Source organism: Cervus canadensis, chromosome 26 (genome assembly GCF_019320065.1).
Source record: "Cervus canadensis isolate Bull #8, Minnesota chromosome 26, ASM1932006v1, whole genome shotgun sequence".
NCBI lineage: Eukaryota > Metazoa > Chordata > Mammalia > Artiodactyla > Cervidae > Cervus > Cervus canadensis.
Window position 1 is genome coordinate 16,569 of NC_057411.1, and position 22,522 is coordinate 39,090.

Consider the following 22,522-nt stretch of genomic DNA (forward strand, 5'->3'; position numbering starts at 1 on the left):
GATCCGTCCCGGGAAGGGAGTCTTTAGAGGACGTTTCCAGACACCGGGAAATCCTCGCACTGGCGGGCCTGGGGGAAGTGTTTGAATCTAGGAGGGCAACCTGACTGGGAGGGAAACAATAAATAAAACCCACAGATTACGTGTCTAAAAGCAACTCTAAGCAGAAAAGTGCCCCAGACACCCGCATCCACCACCAGCAAGTGGGGGCGGCACGGAGAGGAGCGGGCGGCATTGCTTGGGGTAGGGTCCGGGCCTGAGTGCCCTGAGGACAATCGGAGGGAGCTTTTGTGAGTTGCCGGCTTGAACTGTGGGAGAGCAGGGAAGAGAGAGAAAATTAACTGGCCCGAACTCGCTGCCGAACTCGCAGAACAAAGGGACCGAGAAAGTCCAGAGAAGAGCTCGCAGACTGCGGACCGGCCCAGACCTGCAGAAGGCGGGAGCAGGTCGCGGCGAGACACAGGGCGCAGGCACCCGACCGGCGCGGGCGGGGACTGGGGCTGGGGTCGCAGAGGGCAGAAGGCGCGCACACCCGACTGGCGCCGGCGGAAACCGAGATTGGGACCGTGGAAGGGAGTGGGCGCACCGCACCCGGAGAGAGTGCGCCTGTCAAGCTCCTGGCTGCCTGGACCGCTCTGACGGGGAAGGCACAAGAAAGGACTCAGCCTTTTGTTCCACGCTTTTGTGGAGCACCCGAGGGGAGCTGCGCGCGGCGCGCTCCATATAGAGCAGTCGGGATCCTGAGCAGCGCAGACCGAGAAAGCAGCGCCAGCCCCTCCCAGCAGGGCGACAGAACTAGCTACATGCATAAGAGTCCAACTCCGCCCGCCTGTGTCAGGGCGGAAATGAGGCTCTGAAGAAACCGGCAAACAGAAGCCAAATAAACAAAGGGAACCGCTTCAGGAGAGAGCGGTGCAACAGATTAAAATCCCTGTAGAAAACACCGATTACACCGGAAGAGGCCTGTAGATATTGAGATCTGTAAGCTGGAACGAGGAGATATCTGAAACTGAGCCGAACCGACACTGACCGCAACAGCTCCAGAGAAATTCCTAGATATATTTTTACTTTTTTTTTTTTTTTAATAAGAAAAAATGAAAAAAAAATTTTTTTTTATTTTTTCTTTTTTATTTTTTCTCTTTTATTTTCCTTTAAAATTCCCTATTACTGCCCCATTACTCCTTAACTTTCATTTTCATAGATTTTTATGATTTTTTTAATTAGGGAAAATTCTTTTTTTTTCTCTCTCTTTTTTTTCCTTTTTCTCTTCTATTTTCTATTTTTCTTTTTCTCTTATTTCTTTTAAAGTCCTCTAGTACTCCTCTACTACTCCTTAATTTTCATTTTCAATACACTATAACCTTACCAAAAAAAAAGAGAAGCCCTATTTTTTAAACTGAACTTCATATATATTTTTAAAATTTTTTTGTGTGTGTTTTGGTTTTTGTTTTTAATATAGTATTTTTAAGAGTCTAATCTCTACTCTAGATTTTTAATTTTTGTTTTTCAATATATGATATAAATTGTGAACATTTAAGAATCCAATATTCAGTTCCCATTTTTATTCAGGAGTGTGTTGATTATTCTCTCCCAATCTTGACTCTCTGTTTTCTACCTCAGAACACCTCTATTTCTTCCTTTCCCCTTTTCTTCCCAATCCAATTCTGTGAATCTTGGTGGGTGTCTGGGCTACGGAGAACATTCTGGGAACAGACAACTGCGTAGATCTGTCTCTCTCCTCTTGAGTCCCCCTTTTTCTCCTCCTGCTCAACACTATCTCCCTCCTCCCTCTCCTCTTCTTCATGTAACTCTGTGAACCTCTCTGGGTGTCCCTAACGGGGGAGAATCTTTTAGCCATTAACCTAGAAGTTTTCTTATCAGGGCTGTATAGTTGGAGAAGTCCTGAGACTACAGGAAGAATAAAACTAAAATCCAGAGGCAGGAGACTTAAGCCCAAAACCTGAGAACACCAGAAAACTCCTGACTACATGGAACTTTAAGTAATAAGTGACCGTCCAAAAGCCTCCCTACCTACACTGAAGCCAACCACCACCCAAGAGCCAATAAGTTCTAGAGCAAGACATACCACGCAAATTCTCCAGCAACGCAGGAACATAGCCCTGAACATCACCATACAGGCTGCCCAAGGTCACACCTAACACAGAGACCCATCTCAAAACTCATTACTGAGCACTCCATTGCTCTCCAGAGAGAAGAAATCAAGTTCCAAGCACCAGAACACTGACGCAAACTTTCCTAACCAGGAAACCTTGACAAGCCAATCGTCCAACCCCACCCACTGGGAAAAACCTCCACAATAAAAAGGAACCACAGACCTCCAGAATACAAAAAGCCCAGTCCAGACACAGTAATCTAAACAAGATGAAAAGGCAGAGAAATACCCAACAGGTAAAGGAACATGAAAAATGCCCACCAAGTCAAACAAAAGAGGAGGAGATAGGGAATCTACCTGAAAAAGAATTTAGAATAATGATAATAAAAATGATCCAAAATCTTGAAAACAGAATGGAGTTACAGAAAAATAGCCTGGAGACAAAGATTGAAAAGATGCAAGAAATGTTTAATAAAGACCTAGAAGAAATAAAAAAGAGTCAATTAAAAATGAATAATGCAATGAATGAGATCAAAAACACTCTGGAGGGAACCAAGAGTAGAATAACGGAGACAGAAGATAGGATAAGTGAGGTAGAAGATAAAATGGTGGAAATAAATGAAGCAGAGAGGAAAAAAGAAAAAAGGGATCAAAAGAAATGAGGACAACCTCAGGGACCTCTGGGACAATGTGAAACGCCCCAACATTCGAATCATAGGAATCCCAGAAGAAGACAAAAAGAAAGGCCATGAGAAAATACTCAAGGAGATAATAGCTGAAAACTTCCCTAAAATGGGGAAGGAAATAGCCACCCAAGTCCAAGAAACCCAGAGAGTCCCAAACAGGATAAACCCAAGGCGAAACACCCCAAGACACATATTAATCAAATTAACAAAGATCAAACACAAAGAACAAATATTAAAAGCAGCAAGGGAGAAACAACAAATAACACACAAAGGGATTCCCATAAGGATAACAGCTGATCTATCAATGGAAACCCTCCAGGCCAGAAGGGAATGGCAGGACATACTTAAAGTAATGAAAGAGAATAACCTACAACCTAGATTGCTGTACCCAGCAAGGATCTCATTCAGATATGAAGGAGAATTCAAAAGCTTTACAGACAAGCAAAAGCTGAGAGAATTCAGCACCACCAAACCAGCTCTTCAACAAATGCTAAAGGATCTTCTCTAGACAGGAAATGCAGAAACGTTGTATAAACGTGAACCCAAAACAACAAAGTAAATGGCAATGGGACCACACCTATCAATAATTACCTTAAATGTAAATGGGTTGAATGCCCCAACCAAAAGACAAAGATTGGCTGAATGGATACAAAACCAAGACCCCTATATAGGCTGTCTACAAGAGACCCACCTCAAAGCAAGAGACACATACAGACTAAAAGTGAAGGGCTGGAAAAAAATATTTCACGCAAACAGAGACCAAAAGAAAGCAGGAGTCGCAATACTCATATCAGATAAAATAGACTTTCAAATAAAGGATGTGAAAAGAGACAAAGAAGGACACTACATAATGATCAAAGGATCAATCCAAGAAGAGGATATAACAATTATAAATATATATGCACCCAACATAGGAGCACCGCAATATGTACGGCAAACGCTAACGAGTATGAAAGAGGAAATTAATAGTAACACAATAATAGTGGGAGACTTTAATACCCCACTCACAACTATGGACAGATCAACTAAACAGAAAATTAACAAGGAAACACAAACCTTAAATGACACAATGGACCAGCTAGACCTAATTGATATCTATAGGACATTTCACGCCAAAACAATCAACTTCACCTTTTTCTCAAGTGCACACGGAACCTTCTCCAGAATAGATCACATCCTGGGCCATAAATCTGGTCTTGGAAAATTCAAAAAAATTGAAATCATTCCAGTCATCTTTTCTGACCACAGTGCAGTAAGATTACATCTCAATTACAGGAAAAAAAAATTCTTAAAAATTCAAACATATGGAGGCTAAATAACACGCTTCTGAATAACCAACAAATCATAGAAGAAATCAAAAAGGAAATCAAAATATGCATAGAAATGAATGAAAATGAAAACACAACAACCCAAAACCTATGGGATACTGTAAAAGCAGTGCTAAGGGGAAGGTTCATAGCATTACAGGCTTACATCAAGAAACAAGAAAAAAGCCAAATAAATAACCTAACTCTACACCTAAAGCAATTAGAGAAGGAAGAAATGAAGAACCCCAGGGTTAGCAGAAGGAAAGAAATCTTAAAAACTAGGGCAGAAATAAATGCAAAAGAAACTAAAGAGACCATAGCAAAAATCAACAAAGCTAAAAGCTTGTTTTTTGAAAAAATAAACAAAATTGACAAACCATTAGCAAGACTCATTAAGAAACAAAGAGAGAAGAACCAAATTAACAAAATTAGAAATGAAAATGGAGAGATCAAAACAGACAACACTGAAATACAAAGGATCATAAGAGACTACTACCAGCAGCTCTATGCCAATAAAATGGACAACTTGGATGAAATGGACAAATTCTTAGAAAAGTATAACTTTCCAAAACTGAACCAGGAAGAAATAGAAGATCTTAACAGACCCATCACAAGCAAGGAAATCAAAACTGTAATCAGAAATCTTCCAGCAAACAAAAGCCCAGGACCAGATGGCTTCACAGCTGAATTCTACCAAAAATTTAGAGAAGAGCTAACACCTACCTTACTCAAACTCTTCCAGAAAATTGCAGAAGAAGGTAAACTTCCAAACTCATCCTATGAGGCCACCATCACCCTAATTCCAAAACCTGACAAAGATGCCACAAAAAAAGAAAACTACAGGCCAATATCACTGATGAACATAGATGCAAAAATCCTTACAAAATTCTAGCAAACAGAATCCAACAACATATTAAAAAAATCATACACCATGACCAAGTGGGCTTTATCCCAGGAATGCAAGGATTCTTTAATATCCACAAATCAATCAATGTAATACACCACATTAACAAATTGAAAGATAAAACCATATGATTATCTCAATAGATGCAGAAAAAGCCTTTGACAAAATTCAACACTCATTTATGATTAAAACTCTCCAGAAAGCAGGAATAGAAGGAACATACCTCAACATAATAAAAGCTATATATGACAAACCCACAGCAAGCATCACCCTCAATGGTGAAAAATTGAAAGCATTTCCCCTGAAATCAGGAACAAGACAAGGGTGCCCACTCTCACCACTACTATTCAACATAGTTTTGGAAGTGTTGGCCACAGCAATCACAGCAGAAAAAGAAGTAAAAGGAATCCAGATAGGAAAAGAAGAAGTGAAACTCTCACTGTTTGCAGATGACATGATCCTCTACATAGAAAACCCTAAAGACTCTACCAGAAAATTACTAGAGCTAATCAATGAATATAGTAAAGTTGCAGGATATAAAATTAACACACAGAAATCCCTTGCATTCCTATATACTAACAATGAGAAAACAGAAAGAGAAATTAAGGAAACAATACCATTCACCATTGCAACAAAAAGAATAAAATACTTAGGAGTATATCTACCTAAAGAAACAAAAGACCTATACATAGAAAACTATAAAACACTGATGAAAGAAATCAAAGAGGACACAAACAGATGGAGAAACATACCGTGTTCATGGATTGGAAGAATCAATATTGTCAAAATGGCTATTCTACCCATAGCAATCTATAGATTCAATGCAATCCCTATCAAGCTACCAATGGTATTTTTCACAGAACTAGAACAAATAATTTCACAATTTGTATGGAAATACAAAAAACCTCGAATAGCCAAAGTAATCCTGAGAAAGAAGAATGGAACTGGAGGAATCAACCTGCCTGACTTCAGACTCTACACAAAGCCACAGTCATCAAGACAGTATGGTACTGGCACAAAGACAGAAATATAGATCAATGGAACAGAATAGAAAGCCCAGAGATAAATCCACGAACCTATGGACACCTTATCTTTGACAAAGGAGGCAAGGATATACAATGGAAAAAGACAACCTCTTTAACAAGTGGTGCTGGGAAAACTGGTCAACCACTTGTAAAAGAATGAAACTAGAACACTTTCTAACACCATACACAAAAATAAACTCAAAATGGATTAAAGATCTAAATGTAAGACCAGAAACTATAAAACTCCTAGAGGAGAACATAGGCAAAACACTCTCCGACATAAATCACAGCAAGATCCTCTATGACCCACCTCCCAGAATATTGGAAATAAAAGCAAAAATAAACAAATGGGACCTAATGAAACTTAAAAGCTTTTGCACAACAAAGGAAACTATAAGTAAGGTGAAAAGACAGCCCTCAGATTGGGAGAAAATAATAGCAAATGAAGAAACAGACAAAGGATTAATCTCAAAATATACAAGCAACTCCTGCAGCTCAATTCCAGAAAAATAAATGACCCAATCAAAAAATGGGCCAAAGAACTAAACAGACATTTCTCCAAAGAAGACATACAGATGGCTAACAAACACATGAAAAGATGCTCAACATCACTCATTATCAGAGAAATGCAAATCAAAACCACAATGAGGTACCATTACACGCCAGTCAGGATGGCTGCTATCCAAAAGTCTACAAGCAATAAATGCTGGAGAGGTGTGGAGAAAAGGGAACCCTCTTACACTGTTGGTGGGAATGCAAACTAGTACAGCCACTATGGAGAACAGTGTGGAGATTTCTTAAAAAACTGGAAATAGAACTGCCATATGACCCAGCAATCCCACTTCTGGGCATACACACTGAGGAAACCAGATCTGAAAGAGACACGTGCACCCCAATGTTCATCGCAGCACTGTTTATAATAGCCAGGACATGGAAGCAACCTAGATGCCCATCAGCAGATGAATGGATAAGGAAGCTGTGGTACATATACACCATGGAATATTACTCAGCCGTTAAAAAGAATTCATTTGAATCAGTTCTAATGAGATGGATGAAACTGGAGCCCATTATACAGAGTGAAGTAAGCCAGAAAGATAAAGAACATTATGGCATACTAACACATATATATGGAATTTAGAAAGATGGTAATGATAACCCTATATGCAAAACAGAAAAAGAGACACAGAAGTACAGAACAGACTTTTGAACTCTGTGGGAGAAGACAAGGGTGGGATGTTTCGAAAGAACAGCATGTATATTATCTATAGTGAAACAGACCATCAGCTCAGGTGGGATGCATGAGACAAGTGCTCGGGCCTGGTGCACTGGGAAGACCCAGAGGAATCGGGTGGAGAGGGAGGTGGGAGGGGGGATCGGGATGGGGAATACAGGTAACTCTATGGCTGATTCATGTCAATGTATGACAAAACCCACTGAAATGTTGTGAAGTAATTAGCCTCCAACTAATAAAAATAAAATATATGAGATTTAAAAAAAAAAAAAACAGAAAAGGAGGGTGTACACATGCTTGAATGAACCCAGTGCTGTTATAAGCGATAGTATAATTTCAGGGGCCTGAAGTACGAGCGTGTCCTACAAGGGTAGCAAATAGGTGTAAAGAGGCAGGTATTTCCCAAATGTGCCAATGTTCAGGCCCGAGTTGAGGATGGATCATACGGGGCCTGGGCGGAGACAGGCCACCATTACACCAATTGAGGATATCATTCTGTTGATGCCATAGTCCCCCCCAAAGAATGATTAAATCTAATATTTTTTGTGCCATTACAATTTCCCTCTTCCCATTCAGAGCAATTAGCAAACATTCCATGTGGTCCCCAATCAATAAAGGTAACATTCAAATAATGAGATATTTTTTCCAATAATTCCCCGGCACTCAGACCAAAATAATGGAGGGCCCTGATGTTTTCTTTGCCAGGATACTGCTTCACAGGGAGGTTCCTCAGGTAAAAATAAAGCCTTTGTACTGTTAGAAATTTGCCCATGATAGTACTTTTCAGATTGATTCAAAAGAAATGAAGTGACAGCAGAAAAACCCAACCTAAAACCTGTGCCACTGTTATAAGAGTAACACCAGCATTGAGGAAATAGAGACATGCAAGGAGGGTTTACACCGAAGCAAATAGGCAAAACCTTATACCCTGTGGATATATTGATTGCTTTCCCCTCTTGATCAGGATGAGTAGGTCCCGCTCTAGACCATGGAGAAGGGAAGTGTTGGCTATCATTAGTAAAAACCAGAGAGCTAGGTTCACTCCAATCAACAAATTGCAACAAAGGCAGAGCAGGAATGTAAGTCCAGTATATATAATTAGCACTCACTGCCAATGTACAGGACAATACAGCTAGCATACCCAAGAAAAGTTTATCAGGAGTTAAAGGGATTCCGGTTTCTTTCAGTACATCTTCAGCTTTCCTTGTCAGGTTCTTTATCTGTGCCCAAGTGGGGTATGGTTGAGCTGGAGCTGTTCTCCTTCTTTTCCATTGTTTCTCTTCCTCCAGTGACATTGTGGTCATTCTCTTGGTGATGTGGGTCACCCATTTCTTTGCTCCCGAGGGATCCTGGTTGTCGAGGACGTATACACTGCTGCGGAGCCCAGATGTCTTCTCCATCTGTAGAGACAAGACATATCCTCTGCCTAGGAGCTTTAATACCCCTGGCTTCCAGTTATTGAATCGTTTAACCCAAACATCCAAATTCAAAAATTTCTCAGAAACATTAGTCTTGGGCATATTCAAGAAATGCCTTCTGTCTCTAGTCATCTTTTCTGAAGATTCGTTCAAAAAATTATGGTAAATAAAGTAAGAGGTAAATATCCTTTTGGGCCATATTTTGTATAGAGTGTCCCCCATTTTAATTTATTTAAAGTTCATTTAAGAGTCCTATGGGCCCGTTTGATAATGGCTTGCCCCTGGGGATTATAGGGGACTCCACGAAGATGAAGGATGTTCCAATCCGAAAGAAAGGCCACAAAACCTTTTGAAGTAAAAGCGGGGCCATTATCAGTTTTCAAGGTATGAGGTAGGCCCATCACTGAAAAAGCAGACAATAAACCCTGGATTGCTGCTTTGGTTGACTCAGAAGAGGCAGGAACAGACCAAATGAAACCTGAATGAGTGTCAACTACAACAAAAAGCAGAGAGGTACGGGATAAAGAAAAGTGGGTAAAATCAGCTTGCCACAATTCATTAGGATGGAGGCCATGAGGATTAGCTCCTGATGGTGACATCCGTTGATGTAATGGGGAACATACAGAACAAGATCGCACAATATTGCGAGCCACAGATAAAGGAATATGATAGTGGCCATGTAGGCAGTTAGCATTGGTATGAAGAAGCTCATGTTCTTCTTTTGGAGAGGAGAAGAGAGCACTTATTAATTTATCTACCTTATTGTTTCCAGCTGTCAAAGGTTCAGGAAGGCCTGAGTGAGCATGGATATGTGTAATATGGAAAGGGCATAAAAGTGATTGAATGAGAGTCTGAACAGACAAAAACAATTGAGTCAATTCCAAATCGGAAGAAGAAAGTGGGGCTGTAACAAAATTGGGAAACATGGAGGCAATGTATAATGAATCTGTAAGTACATTAAAAGGGGAAGATTCACACTCTAGTAGAAGATATAAAGCATAAAGTTCAGCTCTCTTGACAGAGGGAAAAGGACTTTTTACTCATTTCATCCAGTGAGGACCCACTATTCCAGAATATCCTTGTTTATTTCCATCTATGTAATAGGTAGGTGCTTCTGGAATAGGGGTTTCAGATATGATGGAATTGACAACAAAAGGAGTTGTTTTTAGAAAGTCCCAAAGTTTACCTTTGGGCAAATTTGGAAGTAAAGTTCCCTGGAAATTAGAAAAGGCATTTTGTATCATAATATTGTCTTGCAATGCTGCATTAAATTCTAACTTTGAAATGGGGATGTATATACCATCAGGATCATATCCAGTTAATGTCTGTATACGAGCACGGCCCTGATGGACAATAATACCAATAAGCTCAAGGTAAGAGACAATTTTCTTGGCCTGTTTCAAATGGAGATATACCCATTCTATTGGAGAATTTTCTTGTGATATAACAGCAGTAAGGGATCTGATCGTGGGAAAAACATATAAAAAATTGGAAGATTAGGTTGGATACAATGAATGAAGGCTTCAGCAATACATTTTTCTACTAATTCTAATTCTTGTTTCTCCTCAGAGGTCAGATGGCGAGAACTATTTAAGTCTGAAGGTCCCTCTAAAGTTTTAAAAAGATTTTGCAAAAAAAGCATATGTGGGAATGCCCAAGGAGGGTCGCAACCAATTAATGTTGCCCAACAATTTCTGAAAATCATTTAAAGTCTTCATGAAATCCATTCTAATGGACATTTTCTGTGGTTTCACTTTGTTTTTTGTTAAAAGATAGCCCAAATAATTAAAAGGCTCTGTACATTGGATTTTTTCTTCTGATATGATTAAGCCATGACTTTGTAACTGCTGAACAGTGTCTGAAAAACCTTGTCTAGTTGAAGCAGCGAAGCATCCGTCAGCAGAACATCTTCCATATAGTGTATAATATAGACGTTAGGGTATGCGTCCCTCACGGGCTGCAAAGTCTGGGCGACAAGATATTGGCAGATGGTGGGGAAATTTTTGATACCTTGAGGTAAATTTTCCAATGATATCTCTGAACAGGATGAATATTATTTGTCTTGGGAATAGAAAAGGCAAAATGTTGTCTATCTTCCTAATGAAGAGGCAGTGTGAAAAAACAGTCTTGAAGATCTATAATGATAACAGGGCAATTTTGTGGAATCATAGGATTTGGAAGACCAGGCTGCAATGCTCCCATGGTTACCATGGTGTCATTAACATTGCACAGTTCAATAAGCATTCTCCATTTACCTGACTTCTTTTTAATAACAAATACAGGAGAATTCCATGGAGAAAAATAAGGTTCAATTCTCCCACAATTCAATTGTTCCTTCACTAAATCCTTTAAAGCCGCTAATTTTGCTGTAGTCAGGAGCCACTGGGCAGTCCACACAGGTTCATTAGATCTCCATTGTAGACGTAGCGGTGATAACTCAGTGGCCCCGATCAAAAATGTTCATTAAGTACAAGTCTTGCTTTTGTTTGTTGTAAGAAATCTCAGGCCCAAAGATTAATAGGAACTTCAGTAATATAGGGTTTTATATAAACTGTAATTTGGTCTGGACCATGAGCTTGTAAATAGGAAACACTTTAAAAAGTGGTTAAGGAATTAGCATCTCCTACACCAATTATTCTTTTAGAGGCCAGTCGCATGGGCCATTCTGGGGGGCCATTCAAAGCAGCATATAATGAAAGTATCCGCTCCCGTGTCTAGCATGCACTCAAAAATTTTTCCCCGAATATTAAGTCGTAGTAAAGGTTTTTTAAGTTCATGTAATAAAGTAGTTAATCCTGCAGCAATGTTAGTGCTACCGAAACCCCCCATTCTGGCAGTGGTAGAGGTCTTTTGTGGTTTTATATATGGTAGAAGAAGTAACTGAGCAAACCTGTCACCTTTCTGCAAATATAAGTTCCAGGTGACTTGAACCATTACTGAAATTTCCCCTACATAATCCTCATCAATAATTCCAGTCATGACTGTGAGCCCTTGCATAGTACAACTGCTGTGACCTAAAATCAGTCCCACAGTTTGAGGGGGTATCGGGCCATAATACTCAGTGTTAATTTTGTAAGAATTTATCATCAAAAGTTCCATATCTCTAAGACAAGGAATATCAACACAAGCACTATGTTGTGTAGCTGCCTGCAACTGAAGAATATTAGGAAGATTCCCTTCTTTGTGTGCGGGGCTGAAGGGCAGCCCTGTTTTTAGTTTCCCAACTGGCAATCTTTCTTTTGTAATAGTGGATTCCCTGCTTTGTCATATTTCGACTTGCATTCATTTAGCCAATGATTCCCTTTTTTGCATCGCGGGCAAGGTCCAGAGGTTTCCCTTTCTCTTTGAAATTCATAGTTGTAGGAAGCTGCCTTGGTCCAATGGGGAGGTGGCACTGCTTTTTCATGTGGCCGGGCTTCCCACAATTAAAACATTTCAAATTCATAACCTTTTGTGCAGCGAGAGTTTCCATGGCTGCAACTTTAGCTCTATGCTGAATGGAGCCAATGTTTTGACAGACTTTCATAAAATCCATAATAGATCCGGTTTCTCGAATTGGTTGATCACATTCTGACAGTCCTCATTAGCATTTTCAAATGCCAATTGTTTTAGCAACATTTGCTGCAGATTAGCATCCTTAATGAATTTCTCTACAGAGTCTTTAAGTTTTCCTAGAAATTGGGCATATTCTCCCATGGCCCGTGAAATATTTTGACGAAGGATCCATCAGATAGAGCACTGTCAACCTTTGCCCAGGAACGCAAGGCAACCTCCTTTATCCAATATACCATGCGGGGGGGGGGGGGTTAGTATTCTGTAATTGAGCCCCTACCTCAGTCATAGTGCCAGTTCCTGTTAAAATGTCAAAAGTAAGTTCAGCAGGATTTCCACGACTTTGTTGTTCCTGTAAAATTTATTTTGCCTCATCACTAACCCACATTTGCCACTGCAACAGTTGTTGAGGAGTCAAAACCATTTTACCTACCGCTGCAAAGTCGGCAGGAAGCCAATGATCCACCCAATTCCGAAGGAATTCAAGACAGTATGGAGAAGTGGGCCCATAAAGAGTGCATGCTTTTTTTGAAAGCAGAAACTAAAGTAAAATCAGCAGGGTTCCAGGTAACATGACCTAGTTGTGGTTGGTTAACTACAATGGGGAATGCGCATTTAATTAAGTCCCGTGGTGGTAAAGCATCAAGGGAAGCATGTGAAGGGAGTGTTAGAGCAGGAGCGGACGGAAGAGCAGTCCTAGGTAATTCCTTCGGCAGTGGGGGCAAATTTTTTCAGTTTTAGGGGACCAAAAATCACAAACAGCAGATGGTTGTTTGCTCTCATGGCCAACGTCAGTGGGTCCCTTCTGATTAAAAAGAACATTCTTATGAAGTAAAGAACCTTGCATATCCTTTCCATCTAATTCATATTCATGTAAAGATTGCATCGTTTCTACTTCTACATCAACCTTTTTGCCATCGAGTTGTTCAATAACGGTCCGAATCAATACCCAAGTAACCCACCATCAAGGAGGAATTGGAGCACCTCGGTGATATGCAGTTAAGACATTATTTCGAACGCATTGCCATACTTGTTCATCTAAAGTCCCTTCCTCAGGAAACCAAGGATTGTATTCTAAAACAAGCTGATAACATTCAGTTAACTGATCAACAGAAACGTTAGTGCTAAAGTGTTTCAAAAAATGATGCATAAGTGAAACAAAATGTATCTTACTTGCCTGGTGTCCCATTGTCTGCTTACCTCCTTCTGCAGGAATCTTTCTCCATGTTCAACTCGTTGTGACTTCGAGCCCCACGTTGGGCGCCACTTGTGGAAAGCTCAGTGGAGTAGACTCTGAAAAAAGGACACAGACAGCCTCTCTGGGAGACTGACAAAACTTTACTTCTACAGCAAATTGTTTTATATATGAAAGCAAGGAAATAGCTTTCAAAAACCAAGGTTACACAGATGGAGCTTTATAACAGCAAGTTTACAGAGTTCATGAGACACATAGACTCCATTTTCTCAGGATCAAAAGACAGTCTGTTTTCCTCAGGGTAAGCTTGTTATCCTCAGCACTATTCTCATGCAGTTGTAAAAGCCATATATGCAGGAAATGTTTCCCAGGGCAAAACCTCGAGACATGCCTGGTGGCCCTGGCCCTTCACCAGTTCCTTGTGAGGACCTTCTCCTCAAGGCAGTCGTGTAGTTTCCCTCAACAATAGCTTTGACTAGACAGACCTTTGTTGGCAAAGTAATGTCTCTGCTGTTTCATATGCTGTCTATGTTGGTCATAACTTTTCTTCCAAGGAGTAAGTATCTTTTAAATTCATGGCTGTAGTCACCATCTGCAGTGACTTTGGAGCCCCGCCCCCACCAAAAAAAAAAAAAAAAGCCTGCCACTCTTTCCACTTTTTCACATTTATTTGCCATGAAGTGATGGGACCAGATGCCATGATCTTAGTTTTCTGAATGTTGAGCTTTAAGCCAACTTTTTCACTTTCCTCTTTCAGTTTCATCAGGAGGCTCTTTATTTCTTCTTCACTTTCTGCCATAAGGGTGATGTCATCTGTATATCTGAGGTTATTGATATTTCTCTTGGCAATCTTAATTCCAGCTTGTGCTTCCTCCAGCCCAGCGTTTCTCATGATGTACTCTGCATATAAGTTAAATGAGCAGGGTGACTATATATAGCTTTGATGTGCTCCGTTCCTGATTTGGAACCAATCTGTTGTTCCATGTCCAGCTCTAACTGTTGCTTCCTGACCTGCATACAGATTTCTCAAAAGTCAGGTCAGATGGTCTGGTATACCCATCTCTAAGAATTTTCCACAGTTGTGGTGATAGACACTGTCAAAGGCTTTGGCATATTCAATAAAGCAGAAATAGATGCTTTTCTGGGACTCTCTTGCTTTTTTGATAATCCAGCAGATGTTGGAAATTTGACCTCTTGTTCCTCTGCCTTTTCTAAAAGCATCTTGAACATTTGGAAATTCACAGTTCACATATTATTGAAGCCTGCCTTGGAGAATTTTGAACATTACTAGCGTGTGAGATGACTGATATTGTGAGGTAGTTCAGGCATTCTTTGGCATTGCCTTTCTTTGGGATTGGAATGAAAACTGACCTTTTCCAGTCCTGTGGCCACTGCTGAGTTTTCCAAATTTGTGGGCATATTGAGTGCAGCGTTTTCACAGCATCATCTTGTAGAATTTGAAACAGTTCAGCTGGAATTCCATCACCTCCACTAGCTTTGTTCATACTGATGCTTCCTAAGTCTCACTTGACTTCACATTCCAGGATGTCTGGCTCTAGGTGAGTGATCATGCCATTGTTATTCTCTGAGTTGTGAAGAACTTTTTTTGTATACTCTTCTGTGTATGCTTGCCACCTCTTCTTAATATCTTCTGCTTCTGTTAGGTCCATACAATTTCTGTCCTTTTTGAGCCCATCTTTGTATGAAATTCTCCCTTGGTATCTCTAATTTTCTTGAAGTGATCTCTAGCCTTTCCTATTCTATTGTTTTCCTCTATTTCTTTACACTGATTAGTGAGGAAGGCTTTGTTATTTCTCCTTGCTATTCTTTGGGACTCTGCATTAAAATGGGTATATCTTTCTTTTTCTCCTTTGCTTTTCACTTCTCTTCTTCTCACAGCCATTTGTAAGGCCTCCTCAGACAATCATTTTGCTTTTTTGCATTTCTTTTTCTTGGAGATGGTCTTGATCCCTGTCTCCTGTACAATGTCTCAGACCTCTGTCTATAGTTCATCAGGCACTCTGTCCATCAGATCTAATCCCTTGAATCTTTTTGTCACTTCCACTGTATAATCACAAGGGATTTGATTTAGGTCATACCTGAATGGTCCAGTGATTTTTTCCCTACTTTCTTCATTTTCAGTCTGAATTTCACAATAAGGACTTCATGATGTGAGCCACAGTCAGCCCCCAGTCTTTTCTTGCTGACTTTATAGAGCTTCTCCATCTTTGGCTGCAAAGAATATAATCAGTCTGATTTAGGTATTGCCCATCTGGTGATGTCCATGTGTAGAATCTTCTCTTGTGTTGTTGGAAGAGGGTGTTTACAATGACCAGTGTGTTCTCCTGGCAGAACTCTATTTGCCTTTGCCCTGCTTCGTTCCGTACCCCAAGGCCAGTTACTGTACTCCAAGCAGTTACTCCAGTAATAGCTATTGCTGGTGTGCTGAGTTGCTTGGTTGTGTCTGACTCTCTTTGACCTCAGAGACTGTAGCCCACCAGGATCCTTTGTCCATGGTATTCTCCAGGCAAGAATACTCAAGTGGATTCAATGCCCTCCTCCAGGTGTTCTTCCTCACCCAGGGATTGGACCCATTTCTTCCACCTTGCAGGCAGATTCTTTACTGTCTGAGCCACCAGGAAACCTATTAGGGGAGGAGACTCTAAAGCTTCTGTGATATTCTAGTATCTATTTATGTGAAGAATATAGTGTTCAAACCCTGACTTCACATACCAATTTTCTGGCCCAGGAAATTAGATTTGTTGTGTCTTGCTTACTTCTTTGTGAAATGTGTATATTGTGTTAGCCAAAAAGTTTGTTCTGGTTTTTCTGTAACATATTATGGAAAAACTGGAATGAACTTTTATGCCCAGCCCAACATTATTAGGAAATTGTAAGTTTGCATTCACTAATTAGTTGTTATTTACTTAATAATAAGTTGAAAAAATATTGCTTACTACTTCCAAAAACTACCTCTCAACCTGGACCCAACACACTGACAGTCACAAATACTAAAAGCAAAGTCTGGCAAATGTTGTAGCAAAATGATGCAAAGTGGAGATACTGAGAGCTACTTATTACATTTACACTTTTTCAGTTCAGAATTGATAGTATGTTGGCATAAAGCAGAGCTGGCTGTAGTATTGGAGATACAATAAAATGGGACTACTAATTGATGAAGACATTTTAAATGATGACATTTTAAAAATAAATTACATAATTTTTAATTTAAAAAATAAGTTGCAAAGATATTTCAGAGTTTTCATCACACCTCACTGTACATTGTTAGTGGGAATGCAAAATGTTGCAGCTGCTATGGAAAATGGTCTAGAGGTTCTTTATTAAGTTGGAAATTGAATTGTACATGATCCAGAAATCCTGCTTATGGGTATTATCCTAAAAATTTGAGATCAAGCTTTCAAAAATATGCTAGCATTCCTACATTCACTGTAGAACCATTCACAATAGCCAGGGTGTGGAAACAACTGAAATGTCTATAGACAGATAGTTGGATAAAATAATGTGGTGCGTATGTAAACAGTAGAATACAATCTGATCTTTATAAAGAAGGAAATTGTGTAATATGTGACTACATGGATGAAACTTGAGGACATTATGCTAAATTAAAATGTCAGTCATAGAATGACAAATACTGCATGATTCCACTTATATGATATATCAGAATCAAGGAGCGGAATAATAGTTACCAGAAGCTAGTGGAGAGGGAAGCAAGAATTTACAAATCAATGGTTAAGAAGTTTCAGTTTAGCAAGACACACACAGTTGTACTGTACAAAATTATATGTGTAGTCAACAGTACACTGAATAATATCTTAAGAGGGTAGATCTCATACTGTGTTCTTGCCACAGTAAAATAAAATATAAGAAAGAATTAATGGTATGTCATGATGACTAAAATTTAAATTTTATTTGGATTCCATCTGGTTTGTTTTTTCCCACTAATACACTCTTTCCTTTCTGAGATGTAATCCAGGGTACCATATTGGATTAGTTTTCACATCTCTTCAGTATCCTCTGGTCTGAAACAGTGTTTGACTCCTTTCTTGTTTTTTTCTTGACTTTGACAATTCTAAGGAATATTGGTGAGGTATCCTAAAAAACCTGGATATGGGTTTACCTAATGATTCTGTCACATTAAACTGGGATTGTAGATTTTCAATATGGTTTTATCACAGAGGTGAAGCTTTTCTCATGACATAATATCAGGGGCGAATGATATCCACATTACATCACTGGAGAAGACTACCTTTATCTTTTGTTTAATGCAGAGCTGGCCAAGTTTCTCTACTCTAAACTTGAAAACTGGATTTGAAATGCCATTGATAACAATTATTTCTATATTTTTTTCATATTTCGAAGTCTACATTTCATGTTTATTAGGTGAATACTTATTATTTCAAAAGTTCAATGTCAAAATAGTAATTAATGTGATAGATGTGGTGATGTAATTATCTTTAATGATTTAGAAGAAAATGCATCTACTGAAATGACACAAAGAGACAGTGTTTTTACTAATTACATGGTTTGTGGCCCACTGAGTAATACTCAGTGGCTGACTTTATTTTTCTGGGCTCCAAAATCACTGCAGATGGTGATTGTAGCCATGATTTTAAAAGATGCTTACTCCTTGGAAGGAAAGTTATGACCAACCCAGACAGAATATTGAAAAGCAGAGACATTACTTTGCCAACAAAGGTCCGTCTAGTCAAGGCTATGGTTTTTCCAGTGGTCATGTATGGATGTAAGAGTTGAACTATAAAGAAAGTTGAGCGCCAAAGAATTGATGCTTTTGGACTGTGGTGTTGGAGATGACTCTTGAGAGTCCCTTGGACTGCAAGAAGATCCAACCAGTCCATCCTGAGGTAGATCAGTCCTGGGTGTTCATTGGAAGGACTGATGTTGAGGCTGAAGCTCCAATACTTTGGCCACCTGATGAGATGAACTGGCTTATTTGAAAAGACCCTGATGCTGGGAAAGATTGAGGGCAGGAGGAGAAGTGGACAACAGAGGATGAGATGGTTGGATGGTTGGATGGGTTTGGGTGAACTCTAGGAATTCATGATGGACAGGGAGGCCTGGCATGCTGCAGTTCATGGGGTCGCAAGGAGTTGGACACGACTGAGTGACTGAACTGAACTGAACTGAACTGAGTAATACTCCAATTACAATTCTGTGTACTTCATATATTCATGGTCATGGGGGGAAATATAAGTCCCAGGGTTTCGCAGAATTTAGACTGTGAATTCAGCTTTTAAATTTTTCTTTGTGTTTTTTGATACCTCTTATGTCCCTAGAAATAAAATGCCATTTTGTTGGCATGCTCATTGAAATATATTATCAATTTTGCAAGCCTAAAGTCTTTTAATATCTTAAAGAATGTTTGAATACTGAGAAGAAATATACCTGAGATTAATTAATCCTAAAAATAAATTCTCAGTAAATTAATCAAGAACATCTGGTTTATGTTACTTTCTGTGTCTTTCAAATTAAGTGGAAAAGATAGAGCTACAGCTCATATAGATTATTCCACAAACTATAGAGGATCCCCTTCTATGATCAGAGACATTTCAGTTTGTACTAATATGGCATGAAGTGGTTTTGACAATTAAGATTTGTATTACTGAAACTGGCAGCAATGAGCAATAGGGAAATTGCAAAAATACACAGAATTCTGTAATTCCATAAACCTAGTTCCAATTTGAATACAAACCTACCATTAATCCACTGATTTTCTCCAAAATCATTTAAAATTGCTAAGGTTGAACACCAAATCAATTTTTCAGTCTATTTTGTTATTGATGTGAGTATTGCATCAATAAACTAAAACAGTGGTTCCAGTCTTCCTAATATACCAAGATGTTGCTAATATTTTCAAATGTCAAAGGAGAGTCATTTATTAAAATAATCTGAACAATAATGGGTATTTACAATGTATCTGCCCAGTACCACTTGCTATTGGAAAAAATATTCTGATGACACAATATTTATTTCTAGGGTTGTTTGTAGTGGATATCAAGCAGGCCTTCATGGAGCTGAGTCTGTAGCCTGATACTTGATCTAGACAAAACTAAGATGAAACAGACCATCCATCTAATTTTACTGAAGTTATGTCTGTGTCTCGGGGTCATTCATTTTAAGGCATTGCAGCTCTTGCTTCCCCATCTTGTCCAAGTTTGCCTCATCATAGCAGAGATTTACTCATTGGTAGAGAAAATATGTAACTTTCATTGTCTTTGAATGCATTTTGCATAAAATTATTGTTGGTAAATATATCTTTCTGTTTCTCATAATATTATATATACTTTATATGATATATTTAACCATATATTGGTGGCTGAGATGGTAAAGAATCTGTCTGCAGTAAACCTGGGTTTGATCTCTGAGTTGGGAAGATCCCCTGTAGAAGGGAATGGCAATCCACTCCAGTATTCTTACCTGGAGAATGACATGGACAGAGAAACCCAGTGGGCTACAGTCTGTGGGTTTTCAAAGAGTCAGACATAAGAGAGCAACTAACACTCACTTATAATTTTAGGTGTATATCAAAAAAGTTTAGCTGCTAAGTCATATTGGAGTGGGTTGCCATCTCCTTCTCCAGGGGATCTTCCCAACCTAGGGATTGAACTCAGGTCTCCTGCATTGCAGGTGGTCTCCTGCATTGCAGGTAGACTATTTACTGACTCAGCCACCAAAAAGGCCCATAGCAATACTGGGGTGGGTTCCCATTTCTTTCTCCAGGGAATCTTCCCCACTCAGGAATCGAACCTGTGCCTCCTACATTGAAGGTGGATTCTTTACTGTTAAGCCATTGTGGAAGTATTTTATATTAAAATAGATTATCTAAAATCACATTTAAAAATAATTAATAAAAGTTAATTAGCTTCAATTAATGAATGAATCAATGTTAAGCAAAATGTTAATATAAAAAGCCCAAAAATTATCCCAGGAGGCACTATAACCTTAATGGAGGTTTTGATGGAAGGTACATGATTATTTCATGAATAAGATTCTATAATTAATTTAAGCACAAGATAGAAGGCATGAACTAGTTACAACTTAAGATGTATGCCAATTCACAAACTTTATGGTGCTTAATTGTTTAATATGAGTAGAATATTAAAAAAATTATACTAAGATTTATATGGCACCTTTTACATATCATGTGATCTCCGTGATCCTTAGTGTAACTGTTAGAACCATAACAAAGTACTCTGCTTCTTTTTGGCGTCTCAAAATTTTGAGATTTACAATTTGTTTTGTGTTCCAAATTTATATTTTAGTTGTATATTAAAAATACTAGCTAAGGGCTAAATTTTAAATGATAGCATGAATAGTCTGTATTTTAGTGGTTCTCATAATTTATCATGCATCAGAAATCACCTGGAGGGTTGGATAAATCACAAATTGTGGGCTCCATTCCAGAGTTTTTGATTCAGGAAGTTGGAGATGGGGCTTTAGAATTTTCATCCCTGACATATTCTTAGGTGTCCCTGCTGCTGCTGGTTTGAAGACCATACCTGGAGAATATATACCAACTCCCCAGAAACATATGAAGCTTCTGCCTTCTCTGTTTCTCTTTTCTATTCATCTCTATTTTTCACGAATAATGTTTGGTCCTTTGTTCAACAATAATCATTCTGCTATCAGAAGGAAATCAGAGTATCATACCCACATTTATTCTCCTGCGTTTTTCAGAATATCCAGAACTTCAGGTCCCATTTTTCCTTGTTTCCTTTTCTGTCTACATGGTCACTGTGGTAGGGAATTTAGGCATGATCATAATCATCAAGATCAATTCAAAACTCCACATGATCATGTACTTTTCCCTTAGGCACTTGTCCTTTGTCGATTTCTGTTTTTCTGCTGTAGTTACACCCAAACTGTTGGAGAATTTTATGGTGGAGGACAGAACCATTTCTTTCTCTGGTTGCATTGTGCAGTTTTGTTTTGCTTGCCTATTTGGTGTAGCAGAAACGTTCATGTTAGCAGCGATGGCCTATGACCACTTTTTGGCAGTCTGCAACCCCTTGCTCTATGCCCCTGCGATGTCTCCGAAGCGCTGTGCTCTCCTGGTGCCTGGCTCCTACTCATGGGGTGTAGTGTGCTCCATGACACTCACATACTTTCTTCTTGCATTATCCTATTGCAAGTCTAGCACCATAAATAATTTTATCTGTGACCACTCTGTAATTGTTTCTGTCCCCTGCTCAGATCCCTATATCAGTCAGATGTTATGTTCTATTATTGCCATATTCAATGAGGCAAGCAGCCTGGTGATTATTCTGATGTCCTATGTATTCATTTTTATCACTGTTATGAGGATGCCTTCTGCAAGTGCGTGCTGGAAAACCTTCTCCACCTGTGCTTCCCACCTGACAGCCATCAGCATCTTCCATGGAACCATCCTTTTCCTTTACTGCATTCCTAATCCAAAAACTTCTTGGCTCACAGTTAAAGTGACTTCTGTGTTTTACACAATAGTGATTCCTATGCTGAACCCCTTGATCTACAGCTTGAGGAACAAAGAAGTAAAAAATACATTCACAAGATTAGTTTTCACAAAATCACTTTGTCATGCCACCTAATATTCTTAGACTCATTATTCTATTTCTGAAAAAAGCTGATTTACTATGCTACAGATTGTTCAATTCCTGTAGTGAAATTGATTATTCAAATCTTTTAATAAATAAGCTTTTAGTTAATATACCTATGACAGGATAACTTTTTATTGATAGTTGATTATTGATTGTTGCATACATCAATGTTTAGTAAAATAGCTGTAAACCACATGTAAACCAAAACAAACAAAATTTTTGACTGTTTTTTGTAATATTTGTAAATTGCTTTTGAGTGAATTCAAATTTATTAAAAGTTTATGGGTACAGGGTGAAATAAGCTATTTTTTTTTCTGCCTTAGCCAGTTGGCATGAATGTCATAAGAAAGATGACTAAGGAGAAAGTTCAAGTTTCATGCAAAGAAGACATTAAACTGTTTATGACTCCCTTTTCAAAACACAAGTCTGGGAAAATTAAAGACAGGAGGGCAATGTGGACTCCAAGAACTAATCAACTG

General features: G+C 38.9%; 1 protein-coding gene across 1 annotated transcript; it reads left to right on the top strand.

The window, feature by feature from the left end:
* Nucleotides 1–21,089: 21,089 nt before the first annotated feature.
* Nucleotides 21,090–22,034, top strand: LOC122427984 (olfactory receptor 5D13-like; the record flags this gene model as incomplete). Its single annotated transcript, XM_043447577.1, has 1 exon — nt 21,090–22,034. A coding segment is annotated over one exon (945 nt), but the record flags the coding sequence as incomplete, so codon positions are not given.
* Nucleotides 22,035–22,522: the final 488 nt, after the last annotated feature.